Below are 10,966 nucleotides of genomic sequence, written 5' to 3'. Positions count from 1 at the left end.
ATTTTGTAATAATACACATGTAGCGCCTTCGCAATACTCACCTCCAAAAAATACCTGCGTATAGTTCAAGCTGTATTTCTTAAGGATTCGAAGCATTCCTGAATAGTCGTTCCAGGTGACGTGTGAGACAAGCAAGTCTGAGTTGTCGGATAGCATCTTTACTAAGGCCGAGCAGTGGCCTCCTCCATGAACGCGTCGCAATTTTGGGGACCTTAGAGCTTGCTCGAGGTCCTCAAGGTCTCCATCGACATTTAAAAATCTAGCGGTAATTGCACCAGGCACAAAGGCAAAACGCAGGCCATTTCTTATCAGCCACCTGTTCGCTACTTTTATTATAAGCAACCAACTACAGATGTTTTAAGAACAGAGGAGATTATGTCTGTCGTTGAATTCATATATCAGCTAATAAAGAATAGCAAATCAGAGGTCAATCAGAGGTGATGATACTACACTATAATGATTTCTTACATTTAAAATCTTTGTGTGGAGTTTTTACCAATGATATATTTTTTTAAACTACACATATTTACCGTTGCTCAAGTTTTATCACTTTTATCCTGATAGCTTTTTAAAAGAATATTAGTATTCTATTCAATTTACGTTTGCGCTATGCTTATAGCATGAAGCAGCTGCCTCAGCAAGAAGGACTCAGGCTCAATAAGAAGTTTTAAGCATCTGCTCGAAAGAGATTATGGCGACTGTGACAAAACTAAGATGTTCTTTTTTTTTGTTTTTTTTTTTTTTGTCTATATAACATAGAACTGGTTTTTTTTTTAAAGGAAATTAATTAAACAGTACTAGCAAACAATGATGTTGACCGTCTTTGTTTTCGGAGCAAAATTCTTCGAAGTGGGCCGGACTGCTGCAAACCAACTTACAATAGAGGCGTTATGTGGGTGTAGCCATCAAAGTGGGGTGAGTAACGCTCGCCTTCTACTGCGCTCCACGCGTCCTGGATTCCACTGAGTTGTATAAGAGCCAATTCGGTCTGCAATTGATCATATCCATATGAAATTATTCGTAAGGTATATTTGTGAAAAGTACATATCGAAGGTGCCGCCACCTGGTGGGTCTGGCACTCTCACTTCGCTCCGCAATATCAGAGTCGGTTAGAGCTCTCCTAGTCGCCATGTGATTGCGGTACTTTCTCGGTATTATACGTATACGTAATATACGTACTGCTATGATGATTTTAAAACGTTTGTGCGACTGTAACAATATACGAGTTTGCTGGATTTGTAACTTGTTAGCGTCAAGCCGGACTGACGTTAGGTCGTAAGTATACTGATAGCTGCATCAGTCAGGGGAAGTTTGAGTCTCTGGTCTTGTTATCAAAGAAAAGACACACGTTGTATGTAAAAACCATCGCAGTTATAGGAGCAAAAAATGGTAGGTATAGCTTGCTGTTTTTCGCCAGGCTACACATACCATTTTAGGAGAATAACTCGTACCAGGCTAAACGATCTGTTTCTGAATAGCTATTTGAACCAAATACACTTTTTTTTTTTTAGCGTTGAGCTAAGAAACTTCACGTTAAAACGAATGCCGGTACAAAAGTCTTCTAAACAATTATAATAACAAAGTTTTTTTTTTTTTAAATATGGATACTCGTATGTTTCTTGTCTTGAAAAACAACGTCTAGTGTACGCTATACATTTTACTACGAAATTGTATTAATAGAACTATCTAAATATAGCAAAGCAGTACCCACCTGGAACCAATAAGGCTCCTTTTCTCGATACTGTTTGATATTCCGGTTAATGTAGTCAAGGTTCTTCTGAAGGAAAACGTAAAGCTTTATACAGTAATATGTTTGTCCTTTGCAGTAGTCTCGCATTGTATTATTATAATGCATCGAAATTAGGGTTCTTGTTAGGTAACCCTCAAGGATCCCAGCGGCGTACGCTTGATACTGACTCGGAAATACCTGGCTGGTGTAGATCTCGAGGTATCCAAAACTGTGCAGAGATAATTTTATACGATTATAATCGAAATGGGCATTTTCTAGCAATTGAAAACTCTGTCAGCAATGTTTACATAAATGAAATTTCTCATAAAATCATAGCACGTACAAACGATCATAGAAATGTTGGTTCATGACAAGTGTCGATTACAGGAACACTACTAGACTTTGATTTACATCAGTCTCCACAGGGCAATGATTACTATATATTTTCCTCTTTACAAGTTATATCGTGTAAATGCTAGCCCATTTTACAGCCATGTCTAATTAATTTCTTATACGACTGTATATACACTGTAAGAAATAATGCTAATAGGAGCTCTTGTAACCAGTAAAGCAAGCAATCTAATCAGATTTTACAAATACGCGACTGACCCTGTGTCCGTAATCCGGTTGTCAAAGCTTCCCCAAGCGATCGCATCTCCTCGATTGGGTCCAATTTTCACCTCAAACCTTTGGGGTACAACACTGAGTGTGATGTGTGCCTCTTGTCGGGCGCACCGCCCCACAGACAGCAAGGTGACAAGCACCCCTGCTGTCAGCACACGGATCATCATGCCTAAAAGACTCAAACGCCACTGAGTTAAATTTTTCGTCGAAACGAGCTATGACCACTTTCCGAATAAGCACTGATGTCTCTTATTGGTCCGATTGTTATTGGATAGATGGATCCTTTCGAATACATAAATAAACGTATTCGAAAATGTTTGTTAAGTTGTTAGGTACCGGTTTCTAGAAGTCTAGTCGCAGGCTTCATGCCACGGACACCTGCTCACGAACTAAACTGTTTGTTCCGTTGTGCTATAACTTCTTCCCATAGAACGTGACTAAGTAAGTTCGATTTTTTGCGTGCTTTTCATTGCACGAAGGGTTTGAATTAAAGGGAAAAAAGTTGCTAGCTATTAGTTCAGAACGCAAAAAAGGCTACGTCAAGAATCACTAGCGTTGATACACAATATGAACCTCAGCGTTCCTGAGCCTCTGGCTTAGGCTTGTGGACTACATTATATTATATGTGTGTCATTTATTTATCATAGTGCTTCATAATGTAGAACATGAACAATGCAGGCAGTTAGTGCAGTTGCGTACTGAGCAATTTTTTCTGTAGGAACATGATTTATTATTGTCGGTCTATTATTATTATTATTATTATTATTATTACTGATGAGAAAAAACAGGTAACGTCAAGCAACTATTCAGCTACACTGCCGTACCACTCACCCTGCTGGATACCTCTATTTCTGTTTGTTGGCTAGAGCACCGTCCTCGCGATCCCTCGGTAACAACTGCGTCCCAGCGTCGCGAGCAATTCCTTGTTCCTTTCGAGCCACCCACCGTCAAGCCACGCCGGCTTCCAATTTACCTTATATACTGACCGGCTAGAAAGATAGCGCGTATCAACTCCGCTACGAACAGAGAGGGTACAAGTGGAGCAAATGGGAATTGGCTTGTTGCGAAACGCATTTTTTTACTCGGAGAATTTCGCTCACTGGTGATCCTACGTACGATAATCGTAAAAATGATGATAATAGAGAAGTTGTTAATCAATCCTTTGTATGATTATTTGTATTGATACTGCTCCGTCCAGCCTGCCTCTACCCTTACCCTATCTATGGCCAGGCACAGGATTAGCAAAAATCGAATTATCTCGTTTCGTTGTCGGACTGATATAAGCCTTTGATGCGATGGCGGCGATGATTGATCGCATCGTCGAGAGGTATCTAGGGAATCGGGTCGAGCTTGAAACAGTAATTTTAATAATGGCCGATCGAGGAAATAAGCACTAAATGTTTACTAGTAATATAACATTATATTATTCAGTTAATTGAAAAACAGTATTGTTCTATCGTTATCGCTTCCGTGTGTTATACAATCCACCTTTAATTCGGGTAATTTAGTAGCAAATATACAAGGTTTACATATTCCGCGTTATTCTATAGTTTGTTTGACGTATTCGTGACGTTGTTCGATATTACCCAGAAACTAGGTAAAGTATACGCGCAGCTTCCTTAAAGCTGTTCTATTACCTTTAATCTTAAATATCCATTTAATAGCTAGCCACTAACTATTTTACAATACACCGATGGCTACTAGAGGCCAATTTACCAATCTCTTTTATTCAACCAGTTATTATGGTTAGAAATTTGTTTGCTATTTTTTCATTGCACGTTTCGTCTAGAGTACAAACGTCATAATATATATATATATAAACAAAGCACTAGATTTCGATTGTTTTTTGGGGGTTATTCATAGATTTTATACAATATATATTTTTTGACGATACAGTGACAAACATATTATCACTTTAGGCCTGAGTGGTCAAAGCGGAAGTTACTTTTACTATTGATGCGTTTATGAGAGCTTTGAGCCTTTTTTTCATTGCCCATTTGCCTTTGTAATCTCGCATTCTTCTTTCCTTTCGAAAGAGTTATATATATATATATATATAGTAACATTCTGCCGTAAAAAGCAACCAGTAGGCTGCGTGTTGTATACAGCAACGCGAGGAAAATTGGACCTGTTGATGGTGTAACCTTTTTCTGTAAGCAGGTATCCTCATGCGGTGCCTGTTGCCATTGAAGTACAAATGAATTTATGTTTGTTATAGTAGTTTTTTTTCGTTCCGATTGCGCCGCCAGTTGCTGGTAGCTCTGTGCAGTGTTAACCAGCTCTAGCGAGTTCTGCGTGTGTAGATCATCCTTAGGTGCGTCCTTCTCAGGTTTATTCATCTTCGACCAATCGCATTTGGCAAGACTACGCTAAGGAGCAATACTAATTTCGAGGGGAAGCAACACTTGGCGCAGTCCTTAACTGAATTTGTCCATATACACTCGTGTTAAAACGAGCGCCATAGGCTGTACCACAATCGGCTCATACCGCTATAAGTTTTCATATACATGGTGTACAAATGCGACATTTAAACCCTAGTGTATATATGGTTCCTGTTTTGACCTTTTTTTGTATCGATTAACACAATTATGAGCGTGCTATGGGTAAGTAATGAGTAAGTAACTAACTGGCTTGAAATTGTTTCTGTGCACTTTGATGCTTCAAAACAGGTGAATCCATAGAAATTTCTACTTAAATCGTTAGTTGCTATTGTGACTATACGACTATATATATATATATATATATATATGGCTGACGCAATAAATTTCTGTTACTGCTCGTTACCTGGAAAAAGGAACAAGAAGAGATTCAGTGAGCGAACTTTTGCTTTGCAGAAGCTACATCGCCGTAAAAATTGCCGAGGACTCAACCATTTGTTAAATTAACTTGTAATAGCTGAGACACGCAACTTCAATAACGGGCCATTACGCGTTAGGAAATGCCTAACGTTCGTTGAAAACTAAATGATTTTGACCAATTTAAACAGAATGAACACTGCGATCTTCGATCCTCATCTAATGCTTCGGCTGGTAATAATTGTACGATCTAGCACTCGCTGCTCCATTGAATTGAGAAATCGTGAATGTTTTTACCGTTTTGTTCTACATGAAAAACTTTTGCATTCAGATGTGTCTCTGACTCATTCCGATTCAATCGTCCTTTTTGAAATCGCAAAAGAGAGAAACCCTGTTATAGGTAAAACAGATTGTTAATACAGTTAACAATCTGTTTTACCATTTTTCTTCAAATAATAAACGTAATAATTATTTGTTAAAAATGCGGTCATGAACACAAACAGCATACGTATCATAAAAGTATAAAGGTAAACACAGCACCGATAGAACTTATACGGAACATCTAAAGGTGAACCACGTTAGACTAAGCCGTATTAAATTTTTTTCATGAATCAGGTTTGAATATATGCGTTTCCTTCCTACAATACTTACATAGGGTTTGAATTGCCCTAATTACTTTCGTATTGTGCGTTCTCTTTCAGGATCAGATTAACTATGTTTTCGCTGAAGTTGTCCGTTCTGGAATTACGACTTACCCTAGCAGTGGCTCGGAGCCTCGGACGCCCTACAATAACTAGTTGATTGTCACGCAGGCCCGTGATAACTGGATTTTGCAAGACACGCAGCAAGGCCAGCGTGCTATCCCATCGGGAGGTTCGCGCCGTTAGGTGGGTGCAATTAACTGAAATTTCGAACAAGCTCACTTTTGAAGCATGTCCATCGTGAAGTTGTCTGTGCGTTCTAGTCCTAACCTACAGAACCATCGATAATGCCAGCGAAAGTGGACCTTGCTACCGTGCCTGACTATCGCCAATATAAAGGAATACACATTTTTCTGGGACAGTTTATGACAACATAAGCCGGAATAAGTGAACCGGTCGAAAAATATTCCTATTTAAGCTTAGCACCTTGAACGGCACGAGCTGAAATTAACCCCGATCCATCTATTAGTTGAGTGTATTCCAGTATGGTAATAGACAGAGTATCAGAGCTCTAGTAATCTATTGTCCGTAGTGTTTTGTGGTGCTCCGTGCTAATATCACCCTGCTTATCCTTACTATGATATTGCTATATAGAAGTACTGCAAAACCCTTGAGGGTACTGCTCGGATGCATACTCCTCCTGATTCTACATGCCGATAATCCTAAGCGCAACTGTCCGTTGCAAACAAAACTATATATAGTTTTTCGGTGAGATCTTGTTTTTCCTTTTCTTCAATGAATTATACTACTTGTACCTTAATTGGAACCTATTGGACCTATTACCGCAAGACGAACGGCAGAGCATTTGTTAGAACAACTGCATGAATAACACAATAAATCCTCCAGGCACAATCACCTTCGAGACCTCTTCTTAGATAAATTATGGAATTAAAATGGAAATTAAACCTGATATCGTCTCACGGTTGGGGCTCGATCGAAGCGTAGAACCCAGAAAATGTTGCTAGATGGGCTTTTGTCGTCACAGAGCGATAGGACACTCGCATCGGAGCTAAATGATAAAATTAATAAAACGTTTGCCCATAGATATGTATATGAGAATGTATACAGCATGGTTAAAATATAAGCGTTCGAATTCAAACAGACATTCGTTATTATTGACACCAGAAAAAAAAGCCAGCCGTTTCTGCTGTCAATAATTTCAATAGCAGTAACTTGTGCCGAATTTCAGCAAAGATCAACAGGATTACCTAGTATCATGGCGCAGGACAATCCCTTACTGACATGGAAAGCTTCTATTTTTGTACGAAGTCGACAGTCTATGTTGTTGTCGGCTCTCATGCAGCCTCTAAAAAAAGGACCGATGACAGTTCCAAGGCTGAGGCGAGCCGAAAAGTACTTGACTAAGTTTATATTTAAAGGGTATAGAAAGCATTTTTCTTTATAATACATCTAAGTCTATTGTATATAAATCAGCGGCTGTTTTGAAGCGCCTAACAATGAATATTCTATCGAACGTAGGCTTTTAGACTTTTTTAGAACCCTTTGCGTTTTGAACCTTGGCATTTTCAGGATCTTTGGCGTCCCAGTGGTTCAATATAATTTCGCTAAATCTGGTGAGTAGTATGACGGTTGAACGGGTTTATGCCTACTAATATCGTTTGAGGCACGGTTACTATTATTTGCGGAATATTTTTCAAATTAGTTTAGGTTTTTAGTTAGAGCTGTAATCGTACCGGAAACTGAGCAAATATAACCGTCAAGAGTAATACTCATGGCGCATAGAAGAATATGCTTTTGAACTATATGGTCTTGTTCAAATGCAGTCTTAGAACAAAAACTCATAGCGAAAAACCGTATTTAAATTCCCCACCCTATATTTAATAATTTATACATCATAAGCGTAGCTGCGATTTGATTCATCCCTTTATAGGAGAAAGCGTGCAATAAACTAGACACACGGGTTCTTCCTATTATATCATAGTAATATAATTTAGCGGAATCTCAAAAGTTTTTGATACGTTTCAATATATTCAACTAAAATAACGTACTTGTTAAGATCCGCCCAACTTCAATATGGATCCCCAACGCACTTAAAATCATGTCACTTATCTTGCATAAAAATAAGCCTAGTGAAGTGTTTTATCGATCATTCGAGAAAAATATAAACTAGTCATGTAAACCAGACACACACAACAAAGAGAAGTTAAAATTATACCTTTTTAACTAAACTAATAGAAACATACTTTCAACTCTCGATACCGCTACACATAGATAAGGTATTGAAATCTGCTCTCGTTGAAGGTTTTTCAACCACTAATCTATTTAAAAAAAACTCATCAACGACGATACTTCCATATAAATTAGCTGCCACACATTCGGCTATCTAGATTATCGATCCCGCGTCCTTGGCGTCGAAACGTTATTTTTAGTCTGCTGCCGAGCAGTCTCTAGATCACTCATTCTTAATGCGTGTTGTCGCGCGATTTTCCTCGGGAGCACAGCCGATTTCGGTACGGTCGTTTAGGCAGCGGTATAGATGCCCGCCAGTTCCTCAAATGATTGTTGAATCGTCAGACGTTGAAACCACTCGCCTAAACACTCGCCGTTGACGGTAACCCTCTACGATTTTGGGATTAAGCTCCCACGAATAGAGACGAAACAGCTTTTCGCGTAGCGGTTGCAGTAGCAGCTATAACAACTTTCGATGTAGATAACGAAACAGATCGCCCGTTTACTACAGATCCGTTTTCATTCGATATCTATCGCTCAAACAGAAAAAAGGTCCGCGAAAATCGCTTTAAATTGTCCTATCGCTCCATCTTGTTACCCTGCTCCCGATCTACAAACAAGCAGATCGGGACTTGAAAATATTACTATTACTACTACGACCAGTCATAATAGTAATGGATAATTATATTAGCTTGTTATCTGTTCAAATCTGGACGCTTTCTATCGTAGCGCCAGCCAAATGGAGGAATTAACATCGTAACAATTAGCTCCAGCGCGAAGGTGCTCTAGACCGAACGCCGTCGGCCGGTCGGCGGACATTCGAGCAGTCTGATTAAGCACTCATTATCGCTCGGCGGATCGAACCATATATAAGAAATAACTATGGCAACTCGGTTTGAAGCAAAATAGACGAGGGGACCGTCCGCTAGGGTTACTTAGTATCATTGGGATTGACGATCTGCATTGTTGTGCGCGTACTCTATATGCATTTACATGGATATGTAGTCATCGACATCTGCTCCATCTGATCCAGTTACGAGTTGCGGCGTTCATCCTCGGGGCGTTGTTGCTGTCGAAACACTGACGTCAAGCGTCCTGTTAGATTTGAATCTCCGAGAAAAACCCTCGATGCCGCTCCTGATTGGGTTGCGTTGTTCAGTGGCCGCGTTCAGCTGCGGGAGGCGTGGACAAAGACGGCAACGAGACTATGCCTTAATATTTCTTCCTTCCTGTTTTGCTGTGTTTTTCTTTGCGTCCCTTGGCCGGAGCTGAAGAGATCAGCAGAAAGGCGCGGTAACGCGACACGCTGTCCAACCCATTGGAAGAACTGATAATATTGATGATCAGTACGATGCTAGCGAACAGTTCTGTGGCGCTAATTTTAAGTGCCCTTCTGGCCTTTTGGGGTCTTTTGCCCGTCCACCACAGATGTCCACATAGTCATGCATGCAACGGTACTCTTCATGGTCATCTACAGTACAGAATCTTATTGCACGTCTAATCACTTGTGAGAAATACCTTTCAGTGCCATGGAAGTACTTTATCTCGAAGTGTTTACAGCGGACGCCTCCTTTTCGTTTTGATTGAATGTTAGTGTATATGCGTGTATGTGTGTGTGTGTGTGTCTGTGTGATCGTGTAAACGTCTCCAAAGGCTGAAGTAAAAATTGCCGCTGCCGTTTTTGCCTATGTCGTCTGAGCAAACAGCGTCGAACATAACGACAAACCGTTTTTCTATAGTCCTTTATTGAGATTGGCTATCGAAGTCAAACGAAGTCCCGCCCCCCTAATATAGCCGGTCTATTTCGGTTAGTCACCGCTGTTGTCGCTCGTGCTGTTCGTCTAGCCGGCCCCTTTCCGCACGTGGAGAAGCCCAAGGGTCATTGCCAATGCGTATTTGAGTCCGACAGCCCAACATCAACTCGTTGAACTCATTGAGCCAAAGTAAAGCGCTAAACGATCGTCGTCCCTTCAGCCGCTGCGACGACAACGAGGCGACATCATCGACAGCGGGTCTCGTCAGAACGGCTCCACGTCTGCTTGAGAGCAAAAGCGCGCCTGCCTCTAAGGCAAGCCAGCAAAAGTTGCTCATTGTACGTCTCGGGACCCCTTCTGCATGAGCTAGCAGACTGGATGGCTGATTCGTTGTCGCCGCACTGGCACCGGTTATTGGCGAAGAACGAACGATATTACGCTGCCGGCGGCGGCGCGACCATCAGTAATAGTCGGGCCAGGAACTCTGGGCACTCACTCCCCATTCGGTGTACCTTTCTTTTTCCTTGTTCACTCTGTAAGTATCGCTTGATGTGCGTACGTCTGAGCTCTCTCCGGTGTAGACGACGACGGCTGGCGTACGTTACGTCACAAAATCGTCCGCCTGTCGGATCGTCCGCCTAAATCATCCGTCGCGGAATATTCAGGCGACGGCGTGCCGGGATCTGGACAAGGTAGTAGCAGAGGCAACATTAGCTTCACCAATTATCTTCGCGTAGGCGGACGTGGCCTGTACGGGCGCCCTGCTAATCAAGCTACATTTAATCAGACATCCGTCTCTCGGATACTGATAGCTGCATCGTTCCTGGGCCCATGCCGGTCGCCCCTCCTGTCAGATACGTATACGATGATGGGATCAACCGATGTATACGTCCGATCTACTGGCGTTAAGAATACCAGCGACGCACGAAATACGACGTGACCTAATAGCATATCAAAGTAATATATATATATATATATATATATATATAACACTGTAAGTATGAAAAACAAATAAAAATAATGACACACGAAAGGTATTCAGTAAGACACGAGAAAAAAACACATACACGCACACAAATTATATATTATTAATTATAAATTAGTTTGATCGAAACCACTACTACTACTACTAGTACTAGTACTATTACTACTACTACTAGTACTAGTACTATT

General features: G+C 40.8%; 1 protein-coding gene and 2 long non-coding RNA genes across 6 annotated transcripts in view; 1 reads left to right on the top strand and 2 right to left on the bottom strand.

Annotated features, from left to right (window-relative positions):
- LOC111263390 (putative aminopeptidase PLBD2) overlaps positions 1–3,320 on the bottom strand; it is a 6,408-nt gene extending 3,088 nt beyond the window's left edge. For 2 of the 4 annotated variants that reach the window (XM_022838418.2, XM_022838420.2), the window contains exons 1-5: positions 3,185–3,320; positions 2,339–2,522; positions 1,712–1,958; positions 879–988; positions 42–259 (exon numbers count right to left, since the gene is read on the bottom strand). In XM_022838418.2, the coding sequence (XP_022694153.1) occupies positions 42–259; positions 879–988; positions 1,712–1,958; positions 2,339–2,520 (757 nt within the window). In that variant the 5' untranslated portion in view covers positions 2,521–2,522; positions 3,185–3,320. Of the gene's footprint in view, positions 1–41; positions 260–878; positions 989–1,711; positions 1,959–2,338; positions 2,542–3,184 lie in introns of all 4 variants that reach the window. The other 2 variants (XM_022838421.2, XM_022838419.2) reach the window with 2 other exon arrangements.
- Positions 3,321–4,557: 1,237 nt separating this feature from the next.
- The window catches only part of LOC147753079 (uncharacterized), a 10,245-nt gene continuing 3,836 nt past the window's right edge, over positions 4,558–10,966 (top strand). The window contains exons 1-3 of the long non-coding RNA XR_015312294.1: positions 4,558–4,667; positions 5,850–6,035; positions 7,380–7,423. This is a non-coding gene — a long non-coding RNA (uncharacterized LOC147753079). The remainder of the gene's footprint in view (positions 4,668–5,849; positions 6,036–7,379; positions 7,424–10,966) is intronic.
- Positions 4,661–10,966, bottom strand: part of LOC111263392 (uncharacterized) — a 7,193-nt gene continuing 887 nt past the window's right edge. Inside the window, exons 2-3 of the long non-coding RNA XR_002682201.2 lie at positions 5,904–6,049; positions 4,661–5,137 (exon numbers count right to left, since the gene is read on the bottom strand). This is a non-coding gene — a long non-coding RNA (uncharacterized LOC111263392). The remainder of the gene's footprint in view (positions 5,138–5,903; positions 6,050–10,966) is intronic.

The sequence above is a fragment of the Varroa jacobsoni genome, unplaced genomic scaffold (assembly GCF_002532875.2).
Source record: "Varroa jacobsoni isolate VJ856 unplaced genomic scaffold, vjacob_1.0 scaffold_762, whole genome shotgun sequence".
Taxonomy (NCBI): Eukaryota; Metazoa; Arthropoda; class Arachnida; order Mesostigmata; family Varroidae; genus Varroa; species Varroa jacobsoni.
Note: the sequence above shows the minus strand (reverse complement) of the source record. Positions and strands in the feature narration are given on the sequence as shown.